Below are 25,648 nucleotides of genomic sequence, written 5' to 3' on the forward strand. Positions count from 1 at the left end.
TGCTTAACTATACAGAGCTACAGTATTTATACCTGCTAGGAGGTAGAAGAGAAGGCCAGAAGTTAAAACAGTAATTTAGAACAGATTAAAGTATTGCCTTAATCATCAGAATTACTTGGGAGCCCTGTGTGCACATTCCAAAGGCTGCTGATGGACTTTGGGAAGCCAGCCCAGCAACATTTAGGAGCTGAAATCCCTAAGTGCTTCTGAACTTCCTTACAAAAGACACCCATCAGGTTCACAAGGCCACTGGATTAGCAGAAATACAGTACAAATAAGGATCTTCAGCTATTGTGATCCTCCTGTCCTTGGCATTAACTCCATTGAATTGGATGCAATTATTATTAATTTATACCACATAACCTGACACTGAAAGAACATGCACTTATATTTAGACATGGATCAGTGAGCCAGCTACAGCATCACAGAAATGCAGGAAGCAGTGACGTTGGGTTGAAGTCCTGCACTGCAGAAATGCCTCCTGCACTGCAGAAATGCCACCGGCATTGCACTGTTGAGCTGAAGGAGAAGAAAATGCGTGGTGATGGAGGGATATACACTATGCTGGATGTTTCCTTTCGCACTGCATTTGAAAATCGAGGGTTACTTCAGGTATGGAACCCTTGGACCAGATTCCATATTAATTTCTGACTGATTAATAGGGAGGGCTTGTGGAGCAGCTGAGCTGTGAATATTGGGATTGGATTTCCCAGCTCTGAAGAAGGCCAGTCCATATTTTAATTAGCCAATGGATCTGGCCCAGTCAGTGCCCAGACACCCACCCCCTTCCTGGAAGAGGCTTCAATTTGGGAACCCCCAACACAACTGTTTTATATTCAAGCTCTTGCAAAAGTCAGAGCTGAGGGCAGGGGCTGTTCAGTTGTTGGCCACTATATATTTTCATTTCTTTCAGAGTCCTTGCTGCTTCTTGGGCGTGCTGACTTGCCAGGCTTTGCAGAAGCTGGCAGCCAGCCTTCCCATTTTGCCCTTTTAGATAAGAGAAACACAGCCTGTTTCTGAAAACATAGGTGTGATGGAGACTGTACTTAAATGTTTTTGACTCAGTGATGCAGACTATGCATTTCCAGTAGGTGCCATTGACTCATGTTTGTGATTACTGGATTCTGTTCTCTGCAACTGGAAATTTGACTACATGAACATACTGCTAAAAATGCCAGAGCTGGAGGTGCCACAGGCTACCCTCTGTGAATCTGCTCCAAAGCCATTGAAATTAATGGAAGTCTTGTCTCTGGCTTTGACAGATTTTGAAACAGGCCCTAAAAAGAACAAATAATGTTTGGAAATGTCTACAAATAAAGCCAAGCTCTCCAAGTGAGTCTACTGTTGGCAATTTCTACAGCACTGTGAATTTTTTTCCTAATCTACGGTTGCTATAAGTAACTCTTCAGCTGCCTGCAGCAGATGGGGAATGGAAGAAAGACAGTTTCCCTCTTCTGCAGTTTGTTGACTTCGTATGTTTTAGTGCCAGTAAAGCAGTCTGTCAGTTTATTCTGTTTACCACAAGGAAGAGAAAAGCATTTACAGAAAAGACAACACTGCTTTAAAAGCATCAAAATTAGCAACTAGGGTCCTCAGGAAAAGAGAAAATTCCTGAAAGCCCTTTTCACTCCTAAGTGAAAAATGGCTTGGTTTCAAATAAACACTGCTCCTTGAATTTACCATTTTTTAAAAAACATGCTTTTTGCATTCTTCCTCAACAGAAAGACTTTTTAAAAAATAGTTTTCTTATGCCAGATGTCTGCATGGAAGCTTCACAGTATAATGGGGTTTTTTTTGATTGGGATTTTTTTTTTTTTTTTTGCTATTTGCCTTTGTATAGCTTGCTGAATTTAAATAATTTGAATAGTTTAATAAGTTACTTAAATAGTGACATAGGCTAGTGTGCAAGAGACAATATGGTGCACCTTGCTGTATAATCTCGTCTTTCAAAAGGCAGTTATGGAGTTGCTTAATTAAAGCTCTCTTATTGTCTCAAGGGGGGGGCTAGCAATCACAATGACGTCTCCTCTTCTGGCTGCCCATGGGAGTGTAACTGACCCCTAATGGGTATTGTAAAGCCACTCCAGTAATGTCAGGGAGGTGTCAAGCATGTCAGCTATATAGATTTTGGATACACCAAAACCATTCACTTGATGGTTTTTGTTTGCCTCTTGCATAGCTCTGAAGAACTGGGTGGGCTCACAGAAGAGAAATCTGTACATAAGTATTATTTCTAAGGAAGTATGAGCCCCGTGCATATGGCCAAAACTTGTTAATCCTTGTTCAGTTAGAGCTGCCTGCCTGAAAGGCTGATGTAGCAACCATCCTTACAGCACGTGTTATGTACCAGTGACTTAAACTAAAACATATTCACCAGCTAAAATAAGGCTTGCAAAGCAATTGTGGTTTGCAAGCTTTGACTAGAAGTTAGTGACAAAGCTTTCTCAATATTTTCACACCCTCACTCCAAGCTGCGATAAAGCTATGAATAACTCCTTTGTTTGTGAACTCTCTTGCGTCTGTTGGAATAAGTCTTTAATTTTTCTCAGAAATGTTTAGGGGGCCCTTCAGATCTCTTACAGAGTCCTGACTTGCCCTTATGAGTTACACTAGATGGTGGCCACCAAGAGAAAGTTTCTTTAGAAGACCATTGTGCTATATAAAACATCACAAAAGATAACAGTGAATGATTTATTCCTGGTTTTCACATGGATCCTTCAAGGTTTATTAATTTTTGTTGTTGTAGAACCTGCTGAGGTGAAAGAAATCTAATAATATTTTGTTTATGATGCTGAAAAAGTTAATAGGTATTAAAAGATTATAATAGTGGCCTACACTGAGGTTCTTTCTGTAAGGGAACCTTCTTGATGGTGCTCACTCCTAAAAATCGAACTCCTTAAAACTAGCTGTTTTGGTAGCCAAATCTCATAGTACTCATAACCACAAATTAATCAATTTTTTTAATCTAAAGTTTTATATGTAAATTATATGCCATTTGGAAAATTTAGCTTTATATGCCAAGAGATGAGCGCACACAATGCTTATCTAATGTATGTAGGTATGGTAGGCTTGCCTTAACACCTTTGCAAATCAGCCTTTCATGCCCAAAATTAGGCACCAAGCACTGGATTACAATTTTGAAAAATACAAGCCTGAATTCTTGTTCAATGTAATCAATAGCTCTATAGTTCAGGGCACCCTGAATCAAACTGCAAATTTCTTCATGAGCAACTGCTGCTATTAGGAGAACACAGGTCATTCATAAGACTTTTCTATTCCTGAACTTTCATGTCTCAGACCTGAGAAAAATCAGTTCCAGAGTTTCACTGAGCTGTTGGAGAGCTGGGTGCACAAACAAGGAGAGGTACAGTGCTGCCACTGACTTCAGGGTGGTCCTGATTTGTACCCTAGTGCAGAATACAGCTGCATCATGACAGCCTGAGAACATCCTGTGATTCAAAAGGGCATTGTGGCCCAGCAGAATAGCTTGATAATCCTTCAGAGAGGCCAGAAAGTACTAGATTTGAAGAGTTAAAGAACTGAAGAGCTGCCAGAAGGAAGGAATAAATCACACCCCTGTTCATTTTGGCTGTTGTTCATTTGCCTTGAGGAAGAGCAAGTAAATTTACTCTCTGTAAGAGGGTATTATCATCTTTACATTCCTGAATATTACTGAATGTAATGTATAGATTTTATCAGGAATAGAAATACATCTCTGTTCTATGAATTGAATAATCATATAAATGGAAAATTGATTTATATTATTTTGGGTCTGAGGTAGAAAAAAGAATATTTTCAGGAATCATTAACCTGAGACAAGATCATGAGTGGTCCATTTTAGTGTGTCAGGTACACTTCTGCAGTGTGCAGAACTGCCTCTTGAAAAGATCTGTTTCCATATTACCCAGATATCTAGGAACTACTGAGTACTGAGTATACTGTCCGGAAAGGGATGGAGAAAAGCCCCTAGATACACCTACATCTTCTGTCTCTCCAGCTGGCTTTAAAAAAAGCCCATCTGCCAATTAGTTTAAGAAGGTGGATCACAACGATGCCTCCTTCCTTGCTGCTCTCCTGAGCTGCTTGTCCTGATAGTGACACCCAGTCATTTGCTGACTGCAAAGGGTTGTTTTTATTGTTGCTCCACTGTCTAATTTTGCATGTGGCAACACAGTGAACTTACCAGTGAGTGCTGCCAAGTTGCAAGTTTGATGTTATCTTGTTTAGAAAAACAGGGAAACAATTCTTATCTTTACAGTGTGCAATAATTAAATTAGGCATTCGTGTCTGGCATGGTGGGGTCAGGATAGAGATAAGTAGAACTACATTCAGGAGTTGCTGGGTTGGACATAATTTCTGTTTATAGGATGTGTGTGGTTACCTTGTGGCACAAATGTTGCCTGGATAAGTCCCTGAGGATTTTCTCCTAGGAACTGTCCCTTCGGAAGCACCTGTAGTGTTGTCTTTGAGTTTGTAGCTTAACTTTCCTTGCTTGCCATACAGCTGATGCCTCAATACCTCCCTCTTTCCCAGCTAGTTCCTATGTTTTATTGCCTTCCACAGTAGAACTTTGCCTATTAGAAAGAAAAGGATGTGTGCCCCCTAAGAACATTAATTGAGCTGGGGTTATTGATGGTTAGGGTCAGCTTTGAATTCACACAGAAAGAAGCAGAATGATCTGCTGACACCTCATGTGTTCTTGTGATCATGACTAAGTGACACAATTTAGTTGCGCCATTAACTTAGTATCTTAATTAGCAAACTGTTCTAAGGATTAAAGGTACCCTCTTCGGGTAAAACATTAACTGGTTGATACAAATGGACTGAACTTTTCCTAGCACACACACGAGAGGAAAAAAAAATAAAATTGCTTGGATCTGAATCTACAGGTGTCACAACTCCACTGGTGTCTCTGCAGTCACTGCAAATTCCCATATTGTAAGACTAGACGGATTTCTAATGCAGTCCAGCTTCCACCTCTTGTTTGTTTTATTTCATTTTGTTACACATTTTTCTTCTCCTTGTTACGAGCTATTTCTGAGCTTGCAGGACATGAAAGCAGAAAGGAAAAAGCTGTATTACAAGTTGTTTTCATTAATAATGCCTCTCATCAGTAGATACCCAACACCTTACTAAAGAGATCAGCTTCACAGTCCCATAATAAGAGTACTGGAGGTCCAGCAGTCTCTCTGTTCAGGAACACTGCTTTTGTGTTAAGCACTCTACACCGATCTGTCACCAGACTAAAACCAGACAACAGTTCTTTTTAGTTTTTATGTTCTCCCAAAGATGTACAGTAGGCTAAAAGGTAGGACAATGTGTAGCAGCATTAACTTCTGCCACTGTTTGCAACACCATTTCTACACTTTCAGTCATGGAAGTGAATTCCAACCTTCATGTTGTCATTCTGCCCACTTGAAAACACATTACTGAACTGTATAACATATTAAATATTAAAACATGTAAATAGTCTTCAGATGTTGAAAGGTGCAAATAAGGTTATAAAAGTCTTATGGTGAGGAGGTGTGGCTGTTGTTCGAATGTCTAGTTTTTAAATACTTGGGCATTATGATCAGGCTCCGTCTGTTTGGATACTAGTATGGGTAGGCTGGCAGTTCTGTGCCTCAGCACTCGAAGAGTTTTAATACTAAGCTACGTTATATTTTTATTTAAATGAACAAACCAGTATTTCTGTTCATATATATTAAAAATAGAACTTTACAGAAGAAAATAGTATTTTTGTTTATCACAAAAAATAGTGTAATCTCACAAAAATCTCACAAAAAAAAAATCTCATCAAGAAAATTAAAATTCCACAAACATAGTTATTTTGATCCAAACAATACTGATCAGAACAGTATTCTATCAAAACTGTTTTGATCCAAACAAAACCTGATCAGAATCATATATGGAAACTATTGTTTAAGTTTGAACAAACTATATTTGGAGTTTGTGTTTGCAATTGGACAGTGTAAGAGAAGTATTCCTAGGTAGTGCTGGTGGTAATTTTCTGAAATGAGAACAAGTCAATAAAACAGTATTTAACAAAGATAAGAGCTTATATCTCTGGCACAGTGAGATAGCAATCAGTGTGATTTCAGCAAGAACATATCAGTTCATATCAGTTCTACTATTGGCGTCTTTATTAGTTAATAATAGATAACAGTTGGTAGTTGAAAGTTCTTAGCACAGCTTAAAGTCACATCCAGGTAATGTGACCTTTGCTAACTGGCTTTAATTAGAACTTGAATTTTATAAGAGAAAGGTCAAGATAAAAGAAAATTAAGTACTTATATTTCAATATCTTCTATCTATCTTTTCTACCACACATAGTTCTATAAACTTCTCCATTCTCTCCCATCAAACATGTGGTTTTGCAAAGGGAGAAGAAACATTGTGAAATAATAAAATTAGAAAAGTCACCTGCTACACATCTACTTCTGCTGATAATTACACGTTATAATTGTAAATCAATACTTTGATATTTCTCCATTTCAGTGTAAAAAGGGAAAATTAAACAGTTAGCAAGAAAATTAATCTCTCCATACCTTATTAAACTGTTTATCTGTCATTAGCATGATGAAACCGAAAACAAAAAAGGTGTTTTACTGGCAAATGAAGTATTTTCCACTGACAGCAGGAAAAATGAACTTTGCAAGGCCACCTTATTTAAGTTGTACAAAATATGGGACAAAACTTTCAGGCACAGACACCTAAAATTAGCTACCAAAACACATCCAGGTTGATTTCAAAAGCTGTTGGATATCTGCAGCTCCTTGTTCTTCAATTCAAATAACTTTTAACAAGATTTCCAGTTACCTCATCTGGGCTGAACCTTAAACTACATGAACAGTCATGGTGAAGAAGGGCAAATTGGTTTGAATTAATCTTTTTTATTTTCTTGCTTGCTCTATGGGGATGTTCTTAGTACTGCTACAGATTAGACCACTCACAGGTCAGATAATTAAAACTGCAGCAGTAAGAGCTGTGGCCATGTAAATGGATAAGGATACACTGAAGAGGGCTTATTAAAGCACAGCAGAACATCATGGACAGAGAAAATGTCCCTATGGCTTAGTGGAAATAGAGTTAGACAGCTTTGCTTTTTTGCCAGATCCCTTTCAGTGTCTAACAGTGCTGAAAAATCCTTTACTTGGCTTAGTGTATACAAGTAAGTTTACATCTCAATACACACACTCTCTCACATACACCCATATATACATATACGTGTGCATACAGTGTATGTATATGTTTATGTATATATATCTGCATATGTATATGTACGTGGACTTGGATACCCTTCACCTCCTACAGCCTTCTGGTTCAATCCTGCTGTTTATTAATATTACTAATTCCAACAAAGATCATATATTTTATTTTTTAATCTAGTTTATTATTTTGTTATCACCTGCCTCTGTCAGAGCTTTCCAACTAGAGACAAAGACATCGCTTGATGATCTCCCAAAGTGAAGCTAAGCCATCAAACAGAAAATGGGTTAGGAGGAGAGGAGCAACATATAACAAGTGTGTCAGAACAGTCTGTAGACAAATTGTTTTTTAAATAAAATAAATATGTATATTTAGAAAAGATCGGTCAGCCTTAAGAAGTGATGTTAAAACATTTGGGGAACAACAGTGATTTAGATGAAAAAAATCGGATTTTAGGGTAACCTCATATGAAATTGCATAATATATAATTGTGCAAAGAATCTTTTTATCCTTCATGTTCAGTGGGGCCTATGATTTGCTCTGTGATCACATGCTTTATATTGAAATAATTCTTTTCCCAGGGGATTTTGAAATTAACAACATTGAACTCAGTTAAGTACCTTATCTAGAAACAAAAGTGTCAACTTAAAAATCCCCCTTATTTTTAATGATTCCTGCCATACTTCCACAGAGTGGATTCAGGTCACATATGGGAGAATATATTATAGTGATTATTTGTGAAAAGATGTTTAATTCAAACATGTGCCACTCAGTTCCCTCTGAAACAGCTTGTAGATAAAGAAATACAGAACATGACCGTTCAGTGATGATATTTTGTTAATGAATAGAACAGCCCTGTTTAAATTTCACAGAATGGAAAGAAAAAGATGACACCCTTCTCTGAAAAGTTTATCACTCCCAAAGAACCAAATTCAGAACACTGGGTAGAGATTTATTTTCTTTTTCTCTCCCTGCTTGCCAAATGGGGCAAGCAGCCCTACGCAGTGTCTAAAATATTATCTGAAATGCTGATGGTGATGTTTCAGAGTCATTCTACCTGACTCCTGGGTGCTTCAGATAACTTTATAAGGAACAAACAGATGAGTTATGTTTTTTTTTATTTCTCCTTTGAATCAGTGAAAGAGTTAATTTTAGTGAGAATGTGCTAGGGATTAAAGATCGGCTATTATAAATTGTCGATCTATAAACCACTAGCTCGCATTGCACTTTGACCTTATCTTTATATGTCACAGGAAAGAGCTGTTCTTAGCCCAGACAGGAGGGGACAACCACAGCTGCAGGAGCAGCTGGCTAGAGGAAAACACAGAAACTTTATTACATGAGAGATGGATACAATATTTGGTAGAAATAAAGAAGAACATCCAGAACCCATAAAAGCTGAGGTGCAAGGTAAGTGAAAGGAAAACTATTCTGATACGTGTAGTGTTGCTTTGCTGTTTTCAGATGAAAACTGAAACACTTGTTCACCCAAGACAACGCTGAAAAGGGAAACTGAGAAAGCGAGAAGTGAACTTTATTTAAAGGACCGATCTCAGATAATATTTGTGCCCCGATTGTGTTTTTTTTTCTCACTTTATGGGCGTTTCTGTGTACTTTTCCAATAGGTCTGTGTGAACAGGAATCACTGGAATTGGTGGTGAGGGGCGAAATCTCGGGATTTAGTCTGGTGACCCCCCCTCCCCCCTGGCTCTGCTCGGGCTTTCGGTTTCTCCTCTCTGTAACCCTTCCCTACCCTCCCTCTGGCTGCTCACACTCTTCCTTGCCTCCTGGAGAGAGGCACTAAAATTGGGACCCTTCAACAATAGTATTTCTAAATCGAAAAGCAGCAGGAATGGATGCCACCATGTACCATTAAAAAGGGGGTTCAGAAGTTAATCCAGTAAAAACTGCAGAGTATCCTTCAGTGCGATAGATTAAAGTGGCTCTCTAGGGGTGAACACTTCATCAATCTGTTATTATTATGTCTTTTTTTACTTTACAGAACAGATTTTTGCTGCAGCTATAGATTTGTTGCAGAGGACCCCTCCTTAGTAAATACATGCTGCATTGTTCGTAATATTTAGTCCAAGAAATAATTGGCATTTAATATCAATTTTAAAGTCACTTCCCAAGTACAACACTTAAAAAGACAACAATTAAAACTTGCAGGGTTTTGTTGTGGTTGTTGTTCTTCAGTTTGGTGGCTTGGAAATGGAAGATATTTTATTTCAAGTCAGGCAAAGTATTTTATTACAATTTGCAGTGTGTTTATGCCTTTTATTTTTTTTTTTCTCAAGATAAAAACTTATTATTGAAACGTTTGAAGTTTTTTGAAAACAAACCATTTATCATACCTGATCTGTATTATGGAATGCCTTATTTGAACAGAGACTGCATATTTCAGTAAATAAAATTATGTATACAAAATATTCATTCCTTCATTGTCAATGATGATTCAGTATTTACCAATTATGAAGACTAAAGAGAAGTTTGACCTCTTAAATATTTCGCTAGCCCTGAGCTTTGCCAGTATTTTGACTCCTTGTTACTCAATATGCACATTGTAAATATGACCCCACACTTCTAATGTCAACTGTAATTTAACCCACGCTCTCCTAAACACCATACAGCAATGTGACTGTATGACACTATTGTTATGATAGCTAAAAATCGTCCAAATATTTGGAGATTTTACTGTGTCACTTCTGTGTCCTCATGTGGTACAGAAAAGTATCATTATTTCTGCTTCAGATAAAATTCTGAAGCAAAAATATACAGGGTCCAGATTTTAAAAGCTAATTAAGCTCTTTAGGATGCTGATTGGTACCCAGTGTGATTTACAGAAATTCTTAATTCCCACTAAGATGAATTTTCATCTGAAAACCTCACTAGATGACCCTTTGCTCCATGCTTTTCATACTGGAATTATTCCAGAAATTACACTGAAGTACTGCATCAAGTCCATAGTGCCTGAAAAAGAAGACTCCCTTTTATCCCCATTTATCTGTTTCAGTGAAATTATTTCCTTGGCCTGTCCTGGAACTTTTTGAGCATCATTATTCTGAGATAGAGAAATAATGTCTAAACAAAATTTTTAGCCCTAGGAGCTGCAAGATGTTCACTGAATTGCAGAAATATCTGCTTTTCCTGAATGATGGGCCCCAAAGCAGAAGATAGTTTTACTGGATCAGAATCCCACAAGATGTCATTGCAGCAGAAGTACCACATTTTCACTGCAGGGAAAGAAGGGCTGGTTGCAGCAAGACCCCCTGCAGTCAGCTCCAACACAGTGTTAGCAAAAGGCTGGTCGCAGCCCATGCTCATGGCACAGATTTACAATCATAAATGGCACTGGTAGGAGGGTAGGGACACAGAAGACTACACTCACTACCCTGCAGTTGCCTGTAGGACTGGAGAAATAGCAAAGCCTACAATCTTCTGTTGCCAGATAACAGAAAACTGTAGAAAGGGAAGTGGCAAGAAGAGAAACCCTTGTATTTTAGGCATCTAAGCAGACTAAACTTATTCAGGTCTTAATGTTCAGTAGTCAGCCAAACAAAAATTACGGTTCTATTTTTTAATATATACTTTCTTAAGATCATAATCCTATTCTCTCTGAAGGATTCTTTTACTTTGCTAACATGATTTCCTCACTGTCTTCTCACCAACTATTTTTAGATACTCAAGTTTTGTGCAATTATCTGTATTAAAGGTTAAACCTTCTTCATCTTAGACAAAAAAGTACTATAATTATTGCATTGGAACGTCTTGTGTTAGAAAGGCAAGTAAGTTTTGGTTTTCAAGGCTTTTATAGAATGTAGTAAAAATAATAATAACAATAATAATGACAGTCCATCCATTGTGTCAACGATTTTTTATCTTCCTATGTATTCCAGAACTGTAATCCTAATGAAGTTGTGTGAGTATTGTGACATACAATATTAGCTGGTAAGCCTGACTGAAAATATATTTTAGATAAAGCTGGCATTTATTCCATATCCTTCCTTTGCATTTGGATGGTTTTTCCTTATGTCCTTAATGTAATTTCTTTGAAGGAGTGGCAGATGTCCTTGTCTGCCTTACCTAAAGGTCAAAATTCAGGAAATATTCTCTTAGAAAGTGGCTAAAGTCCCTTTAGAATCTCAAGAAGTCTTACAACAAAACAATTGTTACTTCCCTGTAACTGCATCAGCTTTGACAAAATTGAGTATTTCCACAGGACATTTCTATCTGTTGTAAAGGGAGTATTAATAAGAAAGTGTGTCAACATATTCAACGTAGGGTCACAAACTAAACGATGAGGAGAATTAAAAGTTCTGAATAGCTTTTTATGCAGAGACAATGTTCAGTGCAGGAATTGTGTGGAAAAGTAGGATGTGATCTTAAATGTTCCCTCAGGAGGCATATGCACAAAAAAGCAAGTGAAGCTTTTAATTTAATATCTGATATGCTTTTGTTCACCTCTTTAACTCTAATGACTTTCTTTAAGTGTTGTTATTCTCTGTGTCAAATGGTAGGTAATGTATTTCTTGCGGGGATTTGGTGAGGAACATTTCTCACTGAAACCTCAGTGGTACTTACATATTTTCAGTATAATATTCCTACCTTTTATTTGTGTTCAAAACATCAACATTATGACTAGTGTCACAAAAGCACTCCCCAAATGACACTACATTGTGCTGTGTAATTTAATTAATGAAATTTTTACTGGAATTCATTTAGTCTCAAGTTTAAATTGATGTACTGAAGGCCAACGCAAGTCATATGACCTATAAAATATGTTTATTTCTGATAAGCTCTAGTTTTTCCCGGCATGACTACAACCATTTAAATCTATCACTTTAAGATTTGAGTGCAGGAAAGAAATGTCCAGCTTCATTTACTTCCTGATATTTAGTAAATTACTTTCCAACAATCTCATCTTCTTATAGTAATCTCATATAGCAATATTGCTGCAAATAGTACTAGTGCCCCATTTTTGAGCAGGTCATATTTTAGTTCACCCAAACTCCAACATAATTGTATGCTATTACAAATCTTGATGCACCCATAGTCTGTCTGCCTATATGAAGCCTATGCCCTTAGGAAAATTGTCCTGTAACAATCCCCTCACCTAAATGAATGGATACTGAAATCTCTTTTTTGTTTCTAGGTCAGTTGCCCCCTTGGTTGCAAGGGATACTTCTCCGAAATGGCCCAGGGATGCACACAATAGGGGACACTAAGTATAACCACTGGTTTGATGGCTTGGCTCTGCTGCACAGCTTTACATTTAAAAATGGTAAATTGTTGCAAATCAGATTAAAAAAAGCTCAACAACCCAAATTTTGGTGCCTTGTGTTGCTATCAACAATTCCGTTTTGAGTTTGATTCGTGTTAGAGTGTTGCAGGTTTCAGTCTGCGGAGTGGCATGTGTGGTGAGGTGACAACTGCTTTGGGGAAAGTCTCTCCAAACACACACTCACACCTCGCTCTCCACAGCAGCAGCAAGGGTGTTCCTGCAGGGCTGTTATCAGAGATAGATTGTGTCATCCTTTTCTCTGGAGTGCCAGAGTTCAATACTGTCTGCACTGCAGGACAGCCTGCGACCAGCTCTGAGCAGGTCACTGCAGGGCAGCCTTTGTCTTTCACCCACAGCAAGAAAAACTCTATTGTTTCGATCTGGATCAACCAAAAATACTGTAATATCCAGAGGTTTTTCTGTTGTGGATGAACAACCTAGTTTCAGGGAAGACTAGCATTCCCCTTTTGGGATTTGGTTGTAGCTCTAACACCTGTCAGAACAGAAACTGGGCCACTGTGTCACTTCAAATATCAAACTTAGGTGTACTTGACACCCCTCCAAGCAGTCCTTCTACTTGTCATCCTTATGGAGGAAAACAGGCAGCTCCTCTATCCAAATCAATTTCATTTTTCGTTTTCAGTTAAAGTATTTTTTATCCATTCAGCTGTTTACAGTGTGAGGCAGGTTGTTTTACACCTAAATTCTTGCTGCAAAAAGTATGTATCTGTAAAAGAACTGGGTTTTACTCCTGTCACCTGCCACTCCTAGTGTTTACTTTTTTGTTTCTGTTTCTGTGATTAGAGGCATTTAATGCAACTGCAGGATGTCCTTGCCTGTCCAGCTCTATGTCCTTAAAAAAATAACCTATGAAGAAATGGCCAGTATATTTTACTTACCTAAAGCAAACCAAACTCAGTTCAAGTATAGTGGTCCATTAAATTGTTTAGGATAGGCATTGATTCCTTCAAGCAATTTGTTATTCTCTCATAACTAAATTTTGCCAATATAGGAGGTTTATCACCACCTACACACTGATGTGCAATTAATCATTTTTACAGAGATTGTTTTGGTTTACTGGAATAGTTTATCCAAATCCCTCCATTCCCCAGTCCCCTAGTATTATCCAACTGTGTCAAGGAAGCTGGACAAGTTGTTACTAATCTCAGGATTAGTAACAGCCACAGGAACAGTCCTGGGTTCCTTAGAGAGCTGAAAAAGCGTTCCAAAACAGGGATTTAGGAGCATTGTTGTTTCATTGCAAACTTTTCTTACCTAGAGAACATCTGCTTGAGAAACTCTTTTCTCTGACCTTACCTATACTAATTTTCTCAAGAACTCAGTACGAAATGTGATTGAAACCTGTTTGGCCTTTGTCAGGTGAAGTTTACTACAGAAGTAAGTATCTCCGAAGCGACGCGTACAACTGCAATATAGAAGCAAACAGAATCGTGGTGTCTGAGTTTGGAACTATGGCTTATCCAGATCCATGCAAAAACATATTTGCCAAGTAAGCAATGCCTTTCCCAGCAAGATTCTTCTGTCTACTTTTCTCTACAGCACAGATGTCTTTCTGTTTACCCTTGATATATATTTACAAATACAAAATTTCTTTTGTAAATTTACAATTGATAAATATTGAAAAGGCCAACAGATATAACCAGCACTGTACTCTCTATGGGTTATTCTAAGGCAAATATTTAAAATTAATTTTATCAGCAATAGTGGCAGTTTTATTCACTATTATGAGTAGATTTTGTTGTAATTTTGAAAAAACAAATATTTTCTTTTTCGAGTGTTTTGCAGAACTTTATAAAAATGATACTCTCTAAGGGGAGAAGCAGCAAGAAAGGAAAATATTAAGAGATGGGGAAGGTGTTTATTCCACAAAAAGAAGAAAAGCATCAATGATTGAAAAAGAATCAGAAAAACTTCTGGATTAAAGGCCATTTAAAAAAAAAAAAAAAAAGTGATGAAAATTTCCGATTTTTTCTTGAGTCAGGTGCAGTGCTTTGAAGGACTACACCCGTAGGCCTGAGATCATTTTATATTCAAAATCTGAACGATTTGGGATTACTGCAATAGCTGCTTTCATACTGTTAGCAAGGATGATAGGCTGTATATGAAAGGCAAGGTGTAAGCCATCATGTTATCACCTGTCTTCTAAAATTGGTGATGAAAATTCCCTAACAAATGCAAGTAGCTCACCCATCTCTTCTTCCTGGCTGAACTACCCCTAATGACCTTGAATTTGCCATTTGGTAACAGCACATTCATGGATAGCTATTGTAAACTAGTTGATAAATTGTCAGTTGTTACCCTGAGATAAGATGCTTTCCTTCCCTCTTCCAGCAGTAATAGGGTAACGCTGGTATTTTAAGTTCAAAAGAGATATAAGCACCTTTGTCTTGGCTTCAAGTGAATATGATAAAATCCGAAACAAACTGTCGAGCCCATATGTGAAGTTAGATCTTCTCTGAAATCATAATTGTCATATGGGATAATACCAGGAACGAAAATATTCCATCAGGGAGTAAATGAATCTGTCTATTCTATGAAGGCATATGCTGAAAAACCAGCTTTTAGGTAGGAAGTGTTAGGCCAGATTTTCCCAAGGTATGCCCAGGAGAGCATGTAATTAGCCCATCCTGATAAACCAGTGTATATTTTACAGCTGACAGCAGGACTGGACCTGGATGCCCATTTGTGTATGCAAAAACTGTTGCATGTGTTGCATGGGATGAGTCTCCTTAACCAAGTAATAAGCGCCAGGCCCAGAGGGGATGGCCTCAAGCTGCCCAGGGCAGGGTCAGGCTGGCTCTGAGGAAGGATTTCTGTGCAGAAGGGGCTGTTGGGCGTTGGAATGGGCTGCTCAGGGCAGGGGGGAGTCCCCGGGATCCCTGGAGGGGTTGAAGAGTCGGGCTGAGCCAGCGCTGAGGGATCTGGGGGAGTTGGGAACGGTCAGGGTGAGGGTCATGGTTGGGCTGGAGGAGCTGCAAGGGCTTTTCCAACCTAGATGGGATTCTAGATTCTGTGTGTCCTTAACCCTTGCTCAGGCCAAGGGCGTTGAAGAAGTCCATCTCCTCTGCTTTTTCACCCTTTCCAGGGGGGCGGTGTAGGAACAGCCAGAAGAGAGCAAAGCAGGGGAGAGACAGACCCAGCTCCCTGGCCCTGCTGCTTGCACAGCCCGCACTGCTCAGGTCACTTCTGCTTTGCACGGGGTAAAACACTGCAGCTGCTGCTGTGAACTGATAGGAAATCTCCCTCTGCACAGGGCATTCTCCTATTTGTCTCACACCATTCCTGAGTTCACAGACAACTGCCTGATCAACATTATGAAAACTGGGGATGATTTTTATGCTACCAGTGAGACTAACTTCATCAGGAAAATTAATCCGCAGACTCTGGAGACATTAGAGAAGGTATAAACAACTGTCTGTCATTCTGGTTCCTCATCTTGCTAATGAATAAAGTTTCAGGCTGACTCATACGGATCCTTTAATGTATAATATGCAGGACACAAAACAGGAAAGATGCTTTTCTTCTTCTACTATTCCCTTACTTTTGAAATCATGATAAAGTGAAATAGTGAAGATAACAGACCTTTTAAGAACTTATGAGCTCATAATTAAATCCCAGATAGCTTGGGAAAAGCTGGGCTTTGAGCTATTTCACTTGTACATCATCTAGCAAGGTTGCAGGAATGCCATATATCATGCTTTATGACACAACGATTTTGGATCATTTCCATTATTATGCCTCTGTAGTTATCAAGTAATTTATATAATTAACAATTCAGTTGATCAGTTATATGAGTACAAGTACCTTATGCAAGATAGTACTTAATTATTAAAATGAAATCTTGACATATTGAAAGACACAGTGAGGCTTTTCTAGTATGCAGTATAGTTTGAGTACAATTTCCAAACTTTAAATCAAACAGAAATCTTTTTGCTCCAGAAGATTTCTGGACTCATAAGCCCTATTAAATAAACTGCTTTCAGTATGAAATGGGCATTTGCAGAGTAACTTCTTTAGCCAGTCCTCCCATGTTACATGGCTGCAAGGGAGAGGTGAATGTGGTTCAGATTCTGTAACTTGTTTTAACCTTGAATTAGGAAATCATTTGAGTACCTACATAAATAATTTGGCTTAATTGTTTAAACTTCAAGGCCTTTTGAAAACAGAGTACCAATAAAAGGCTGCCACTGCTAAAAAGCTGGTGGATTTGTGGTGTTAGCTGAGATCAGTTTTAATTCTCTTACACATCTTTAAAATCTCATATTGTATCATTTTCCAGGCTGACTACAGCAAATATGTAGCTGTAAATGTGGCAACTTCTCACCCACACTATGACAGTGCTGGAAATATTCTCAACATGGGCACTTCAATAGTTGATAAAGGGAAGACAAAATACATTCTATTTAAGATTCCTGCTTCTGTGCCTTCTGTGCCAGGTAAGATATGTACTTCATACATGGGAGAATGGATTGGAATTTATGATAAATATAACTTTATTTTTTATCATGTATGTTCAGAAAAAGAAAAGAAGAAATCTTGTCTTAAACATCTGGAAGTGGTATGCTCCATCCCTTCTCGCTCTCTGCTGCACCCAAGCTACTACCATAGTTTTGGAATCACAGAAAATTACATTGTCTTCGTAGAGCAGCCATTCAAACTGGATATTGTCAAAATGGCAACTGCTTACATCCGAGGTGTGAACTGGGCTTCCTGCCTTGCCTATCATAAGGAAGATAAGGTATTTTTCCTAATGCTGAACAATGGAGTTAGCCAGGCCAGTGACCTCTTCCACACTGTTCTGTTTTTATCTGGTTCATTAATTTCAGTAATCCCTCATCTTTCTTCAACCCTTGACTTCCATGTTGCATATTTTTGTTAGAAGTTGTATTTTTTTGAATAGTACCTCCCATCTCCAGAAATTTCACCAGTAAATATCTGATGCTGAAGTGCTTGAGAAAGAGGATAGTTTGGTGTTGTTAGAAATACTCTGTTCTTGAAGAGAAATTCAAAACCATACTAGCATCCCGGATACATACAGTTGCTCCTGGTCTAGACAAAACACTATATTGTGGATGAGATCTGCTCTAGATCCATTCCATCAGACAGGAGAGCCAGACTGGTGGAAAAGTCTGCAGCCAACAAAAGGAGAGGCTTTCACTGCATCAACTGAGGAAAAAAACTGTTTTCTGAGAACCTTATTTCCACAGGCTCTGTCCATCAATAATTGGGGCATGCTGGGATAGAGGGCACCAGCACAAAGCACCACAGAGACTCTGGACTAAGGCAGAGCAGGGGATTTTCCAGGTTTTACCAGAAAACTTCCATCCTCAGCCTAGTCCAAATAATCATTTGCAACAGTATAATGAGTTTAAAGCACTTCCACATTCATTTTACTCCTGCATTTTTTGGCATTTAGGTTGGAACCTCTTGTCTCCTAGCAGCAAAACCTGAATTTTTAATATGCTTCAGTAGAAATGGACAACATATTAGAATGTTGACGGCTACCATGAGAAAACAGTTTCCTAAATAACTATTTCCTGATCATCAGCAGTTTTAAATAATGTTTCCTATCTTTCAGACTTGGTTTCACTTTGTAGACAAGAAGACTAAAAAAGAAGTATCCACCAAGTTTTATACTGATGCTATGGTGTTTTTTCACCATGTAAATGCTTATGAAGAGGATGGCCACATTATTTTTGATATTATTGCCTATACAGACAATAGTTTATATGATCTGTTCTATTTAAAAAACCTGAATAAGAACTTTGAAGAGAATAGCAAACTTACCTCCATACCAATCTGCAAACGGTTTGTTGTTCCTCTGCAGTATGACAAGGTAAAAAGAAAATGGCTTTTTAATCTGTTCTTTGATCAGTAATTTAAAATACATCAGTGTGAATAATGGGTGAATTATTAGTTGACAGCCCTTTTGTGCAAATTTCTGATTCTTTAACAATAACATATTCACCCAGTGTGCAGGAGTTTTGGTTTGTGTATGTATTGTGAGAAATGGCAATGAGCAGCTGGACGTAGTTACGTGGATCTAGGTTCTGATACCATTCTTTAGGGAGAATGGGGCTATTGAGCACACGTAATTTCCTTACCAGTAAGATTATTTGTGAAATGCTATCAAATATGAGCAGATGTATCAACTTGGTTGTTGACTGGAAGGGCATGCATGAGGTTTTGCACAATCTATTTCTTCCACTTTACTGGAAGTCTCTATATAATACACACATACTCCCAACAGTTGCAATGGTTTTATTAAAATTAGATTTCATTTAAGTGTGAGATTTACCAGGAAGATGAAAGATTTTATCTTTCAGTTTAATTTAAAACATCATTTTACATCATTGTTTGGGAAGGTTTTATACTGCCCAGCAACTTGGGCAAGTTTCTGCCTGATACATTTGGAATGGGTAATACTTTTTCTTTCTACATCCTAGAACCTTGCTGCTTTGGTCATGCCTCAAAAACAGTTATGCAGCAATGAAGATGCGTTGGATCACACCAGCTATCCAAACTACTCTGCAATCTTAAGAATTTAGCAATAGTGTGTTAAAAACAAGAGTGCATTACACCTATTTTTGCACTTGATTTATAGAGGGTGCAAAAAAACCCCTAAACTTGGTGAATTTTAGTGGAATTTGGTACCTAATTCCTTGAAACCCATCTTCATTAATTAAATCCACAAACTATGTAATCCATTTGTTGTGTCTCTGGAACATAGCCTTGTCTATCTAAACTTTTCTAAAGGCTCGGTGTTATTCAAAATTCTTACTCTATGATATATTAAAATCTTCTGAGTATAACAAGATTTCTGATTAAAAGGTCAGAATCAGAATTAGAGAAGGTTACAAGATAAATGCCGTAAGAAGGAACTTCTTGAAGCTGTATTCTTTGTTTAATCCCAGAATTGTCTGTATTATTATCAAACCTGATGAAAGCTCTAAATGAGAAGCATATTCTTAGAGACATGTTACTTTTTCAGCATATGTCTCTTTCAGGATGCTGAAGTAGGTTCTAATTTAGTCACACTTCCATCTACTGCAACTGCTGTAAAAGAGAAAGATGGCAGCATCTATTGTCAACCTGAAATACTATGTGAAGGTGAGACATATCCATTCTACAAATCTCAAATATGTTCTCTAACACACACAGGTACATTCTAATCATACCTAATAGCTGTTCACATATGTAAGATCTTTATAAAGCTAAGAGAAACAAAACTTTTAATTAATATGTTAAGTGTAGATATTGACAATATCTTTACTACCCCCCTCTGGGTCTATCCCATAATATATAACCCTGAACCTCTCAGATACATATTTATCAGGAGTGAAATCCTTTAAATGTCTGTGGTTACATCAGTTTTAGAATAATATAGGATCCCAAGTCTGATCTTACATATTAATATGGCTTGCAAATCTATAAGAGTAACTTTAGTTAAATAGGTCTGTTATAAATAGTAACTTCATTTATTGCTGTATTTTATAAAGATTGCCTTTGAAAGTAGATTTTTAAATGTCTTTCAGGGGATAATAACAGGAATATGTAAAGAGTATATATTTACCTACAGTGAAACTAATTTTGTAGAATGATAGCCTGCAATTATATCTCAGATGTTCACATCTCATGTATTTATGAAGAAAGAAAAAAAACCCAAAAGAACCCTCATAAGTTCCAGTATAATGAAATCCTATGAATGAAAAATTGTCATTTTTGAACTAACAACAACCCTGGCTTAATTATGTTGTGTTAACATCCATCTTCAGCTTTTTAGAAATTCAGACACACAAAATCTATGCGACACCTGTTTTAAATACTGTCAAGGTTTTTCACAGTGAAAACTTCCTGAAGGCTGGCATATGTAAATGTACATTTGAGTTATTTTTCTTTACTTGTTCCTAAGTCTTGAACTTTATTTTATCCAGGGATAGAACTGCCTCGCATCAACTACGACTATAATGGCAAAAAATACAAGTACATCTTTGCAACGGAAGTCCAGTGGAGTCCAGTTCCTATGCAGGTAGAGTTAACATTTACAAAGTCAGGAGCTGTATTTATAGAACACATATCATATTTAAGCAGTTATAAGTAGACCATGCTTTAACTAGTTTGGCCGCAAATATTGCCTAATCTCCATTCATACATACAAATTCGAAGTGTGTGGTTCTGAGGCCAGAAAAATAACTCTTTTTTTCAACATCAAGTTAAAGCTTCTGAGCAATGACTCATAGTTGGGTAGTATGTTCATAAACTTCAGCACTTGAATGCAAAGGAGATGAAAAGTTGGACATATGTGTAGCTTACTTGTATGATTAAAACAGTCTCACCAGGCCAAACTACGGAAACAGAATGTCTTCATTTTACTAGTTGAAAATCTGGAACGTTATCTTCAGCTGTTAAAAACATGTAGTTCCTTAGGCAGCAGAACAAATGCTTTCTTACAGGTGTGACTTGAGATTGAATTCTTGAGTATTCAATAGTGTATGTGTTTCTGTCAAAACTTTTCCCATTGGTGGGTCATTCACATGCTAAGAAACATAAAATGACCGAATTCTTATAAGGGTGAGTGTGTGCTGTACTTTTTCCCTCATAAATATTAATAAACTCAGGCTTCTTTATCCACCTTTGTATTTCCACAAAGTCTCTTGAACACAACAGTTACTGAGACCCTCACTTTTCTATGAAATTGGGCTGAACTTCTGTAATAGCCAAGAGCTACCAAGGAGAGAGTAAGTAGGAAAAAGAAGTACTAGACAGACATACATCTGTAATATTTTTTCCCTTTAGGAAAGCTAACTAAAATATAAGTTACTGCAACAGTATCTACTCAGTTAAAAATATTAAAATAATATCTAATTTTTCAGAAAGCTTTATGTTTTGCTAGCTAGTTTGGTATTAGAGGTAGCAAATGTTTCATTTGTGTATAAATGATGCCAACTTTTCAGGAGACAGCCTAGAGTACACATAGATCAAGATGAAAGGCATTAATAGTGGAGATAAGAGTATTGTACAGACAAACTCACTCTTTGTAATTCTTGTTCTGTGGCTATAAGGCAGCGCAAATTGAGTTCACTGCTGGTTCTTGTATGTAATTACCACAACTGATTACAAAATATAGCTATATTTCTGCATGATGCAAGAAAATTTATTGCAGCACATCTGACAGTAGCTCAAACAAATCTGCAAATTTGTGATTTCCAGTGTAGATAATCCCTGCTTGACTTAAATATAATAAAAAATGCTGTTAGAAGACTTCTTTTTTTTTTTTTTTTTTTTTCCCCCCATCAGTTGCTCTTTAATGAATGCAGGCACAACAACAACCATGTATAAGCCTTAGGTAAAGTCTGTCACCAAAATTGCTGTCATCTTGGTTACAAGGGAGAATTCTTCTAAATTCTTCTTCCAGTAATTTGAAAAGTTTCATTTGCATGTAAACATATCTTTTGACTAAAGGTCAAAAGGAAAAAGAATAAAACTGCATCTGTATGAACTGAAAATGCCCTGCATCCCCACTGGCAATTGGTTTGGTCAGGCATTTGACTCATTAAGGACATGAAAATCTGTACTCTGTTCCTTCAGTAAATCCCAGTATCTGTGCGGATTTCTTGCCCTATTGGTTTAATCTTTACACATCACTATTAATAGCCTTTATTCTGGCATATATACCCTACTTAACAATAGAAGGCCTTGAGAAATATTGAGGTCACAATAAAAGGAAAATAATTCACAGGATTAGAAAACAGAAGGTTTAAATCCTGTTTCCTGCTTTACTACAGAATCGCAGTGACTTGGCCCAAGTCACTTAAATGTTCCTCTGTATAGTGAGTGTATTATTTATAATGAAGGTTCTTTCATGATCTGTTAGTATTTGTAAAATACTTAAAGCCCATAAATGAAAGGTGTAACTGTAATCTAATGACATGAAATTGAAAGAACATTGTGTGATTATGAGGCCACTAAATGTGACTCCAATGTTTAACATTTTCCAGGTGTTTCCTTCTTGTGATGACACATGCCTTGTTGCTCCTTAACTCTTAGCATTAGTCCTCCATGTCAGCAGTCTGTTCATGTTGTACCTTTGGAATAAACCACTGTCTGGGTCACTGACATTTTTCTTTTCTGGTCATAACAATTCAGATTGTAAAATTTAACACCCAGACAAAGGAAATGCTCCACTGGGGAGAGGACCACAGCTGGCCATCTGAGCCCATTTTCGTTCCCAGCCCTGATGCAAGAGAAGAGGATGATGGTAAAATAATGACAACATTCTGAAAGCTGGGGTTACATGACTTTTGCATTAAATCTTACAAGTTCCATTGTTCTTAGTCAAGAAAGCTGGGTTGATGCTTCCACTGTGAGATTAAAATTAGCACCAGCCATTTTATTCCTGCAGACAAAAATCCAAAGCAACGGTAGATCAGAATCAGCTTGTGTCATGTCCCAAGGTAGCCGTAAACAACAAAACTAATGCTTAGGACTGTCCAGAGAGCCGCTCAAGCTGCATTTACCAATAATTCGGAGCAGCTGAAGCTGTGGGAAGTCAGTGTTGTTACAGATGAGAACACGAAGCAGCACTGCAAGTATCCCTGTAATCTTGATCCAGGTCTGCTCTTGGGTGACTCCTTGCAAAGGCAGATGGCAAATAGCTGAAAGGACAAGCCCCCAAACTGCCAGGCACACAGTTCAGTGTTGATTTGCTTTTTTCCTTCCCAATGAACTGCAGGCAGACCAGAAAGAAGCACAGAAGAGAAGCATTCATTAGTGCTTTAGCACTCTCAGTAGACTTCTTGATGTAGTAAGCACTTTCAGTTTGTGTCCTGAAATTCTTAGGAAGCAAGAATTGGTTCCTGACGGTTTTATCTTTTCTGCTTGGTGTAGCTAGTATGCTTCTAATTCTTCGTTTTTATGTCACAGGTGTTGTTCTAACCTGTGTTGTGACATCTGATCCAAAAAAGGCACCCTTCCTACTTGTCTTGGATGCTAAAACATTCAGAGAATTGGGCCGAGCCACAGTAGATGTAGAAATTCATCTGGACCTGCATGGAATGTTTGTACCAGAGAAAGATTTGAAGACTGAAACTGAGTAAAATGCTATTTATCTCATTACACAGACTGAGACAACCTTCTACTGAGTGTGGGAAATATCCTCAGGAACAACTTTATCTTATGACAAAAAATGACTAAACATTATCTCGTCAGTAACAATATATAATCTCTTATAAGAGATAGCAATAACTTTCATTATAAATAATTATATGTAGAACCAGTACATAACTATTCCAAAACAAGAATGATCAGTAATAAGTGCTAATGTATACAACTCATGGGGCAGGGAAGAAGAGACAAAGGTAACAAGAATCAAAGAATCATAGAATGGTTTGGGTTGGAAGGGACCTTTAAAGCCCATCTAGTTCCAACCCCCTGTCACGGCAGGGACACCTTCCACTAGCCCAGGTTGCCCAAAGCCCCGTCCAACCTGGCCTTGAACACTGCCAGGGAGGGGGCAGCCACAGCTGCTCTGGGCAACCTGTGCCATGGCCTCACCCCCCTCACAGGGAAGAATTTCTTACTTATGTCTAATCTAAGTCTTCTGTCTTTCAGTTTAAAACCATCACCCCTTGTCCTATCACTGCACTCCCTGATAAAGGAGTGTATCTTTCCTGTAGCCCCCCCCTTTAAGTACTGGGAGGCTGCTCTAAGGTCTCCCCAGAGCCTTCTCTTCTGCAGCTGAACTCCTGAAGCCCAGGGTGGTGAGCTCGCTGTGTGCTCTCCTCCCTACCTAAGGATCTTGAACTCCACCGTTTCATGGTCACTGCAGCCCAGGCTGCCCCCCGAGCTTCACATTCCCCACCAGCCCCTCCTTGTTGGTGAGAACAAGGCCCAGCACAGCACCTCTCCTCGGTGGCTCCTCTAGCACTTGGAGAAGGAAGTTACCATCAACGCATTCCAGGAACCTCCTGGATTGCTTATGTGCTACAGGGTTGTCCCTCCAACTCGCATCAGGGTGGTTGAAGCCCTCCATGAGGACCAGGGATTGTGAACGTGAGGCTGCTCCCATCTGTGTAAAGGGCTCATCTGCTCAGTCTTCCTGGTCGGGTGGCCCGTAGCAGACCCCACTATAACGTTCCCTGTCCCTGCCTTCCCTTTAATCCTGACCCATCAGCTCGCAGTATCCGTCCCCAGGCTGAGCTCTCAGAGGGCAACACCCTCTATGTTTTGTTTGAGCGGAATATAGCTTTCTGAGCAAATGAAGTACTGTATTTACAGGGTGATGCATGGCATGAGTCACATATGTCTGCAGGACATGTAACTTTCATGGACTGTTTCAAGACTGCAGATCATGATGAAAGTTGTCTCCTGCCAGAAAACCTCGTATTAAACTATCTGCTGTGATACTAATAATTCATGGTAATGCATTTTCTTGGTGCTTGATTTCTTAAACTCCACCAGAACCAAAGTATTACATTGAGGTGCTATAATTTTCTAATTTAGAAACTAAAAAACATGCTTTGCTAATAATTTCATGGTGCATTTTTTCCCTTTTATGTTGACAAAAACAAGTAACTTGAAATAGAATATAGGGTTTTAGGTAGCATTCAATTATACTTTAGTGCTGTTCAATCTGAAGTGTTTTGTATTTAAATCAGTTTCCCTTGAGGATAATATGTGACATGGCATTTCATGTAATCAGATTATTACATTGCGTAAAAAATAAACAGAAATGTAGTATTTATTAATATTGCTACTAGTCTGTTAATAGCACTATGTATTTGAATGAGAGCAGTATATTTCTAGCAGAACTCAGACAAACATGTTTAACAAACTGTTTAGGTAAAAGAGTGCAAGACTTCATTTAGACCTCATCTGGACGACACCGTAGCTGAAACTACAAGCTATTGTTGCTACAGCTAAGCATGTGCTTCATTGTCTGCTTAGGAGCATCCATGTTCTGACACGGGTTTATCATTGCCTGTAACAGATGTTTCCCAACAGAAGTACACAACTGTCATTCATAGTCACAATTAAAAAGCATGTTTCAATGTAGAGTTCAAATACCAAGTACACCATGACTGGTTTTTGTTATCAGAATGGCATTTCCTAACCCCCTGAGTGTATTTCTGTTTTCTG

The 25,648-nt window shown here is 38.1% G+C and overlaps 1 protein-coding gene across 2 annotated transcripts; it reads left to right on the plus strand.

The window, feature by feature from the left end:
- Window positions 1–8,536: 8,536 nt before the first annotated feature.
- BCO1 (beta-carotene oxygenase 1) lies at window positions 8,537–24,778 on the plus strand. 2 transcript variants are annotated; one of them, XM_074913366.1, is made up of 11 exons: window positions 8,537–8,619; window positions 12,362–12,490; window positions 13,871–14,000; window positions 15,765–15,912; window positions 16,791–16,947; window positions 17,029–17,249; window positions 18,090–18,347; window positions 19,519–19,621; window positions 20,446–20,540; window positions 22,658–22,769; window positions 23,435–24,778. In XM_074913366.1, exons 1-11 carry the CDS (start codon window positions 8,556–8,558, stop codon window positions 23,605–23,607), a joined length of 1,590 nt encoding a protein of 529 aa, XP_074769467.1. In that variant the 5' UTR covers window positions 8,537–8,555; the 3' UTR covers window positions 23,608–24,778. The 2 variants fall into 2 exon arrangements, with proteins under 2 accessions (XP_074769467.1, XP_074769468.1); XM_074913367.1 differs by having other exon boundaries at window positions 17,035–17,249.
- Window positions 24,779–25,648: the final 870 nt, after the last annotated feature.

Source organism: Athene noctua, chromosome 9 (assembly GCF_965140245.1).
Source record: "Athene noctua chromosome 9, bAthNoc1.hap1.1, whole genome shotgun sequence".
Lineage (NCBI taxonomy): Eukaryota > Metazoa > Chordata > Aves > Strigiformes > Strigidae > Athene > Athene noctua.

Coding starts and splice junctions, on each gene's coding strand:
- BCO1 (XM_074913366.1), top strand. CDS start 8,556: ATGGATACAATATTTGGTAGAAATAAAGAAGAACATCCAGAACCCATA. Junction 12,491..13,870: donor CAGCTTTACATTTAAAAATG/GTAAATTGTTGC, acceptor GGCCTTTGTCAG/GTGAAGTTTACTACAGAAGT. Junction 14,001..15,764: donor TGCAAAAACATATTTGCCAA/GTAAGCAATGCC, acceptor CCCTCTGCACAG/GGCATTCTCCTATTTGTCTC.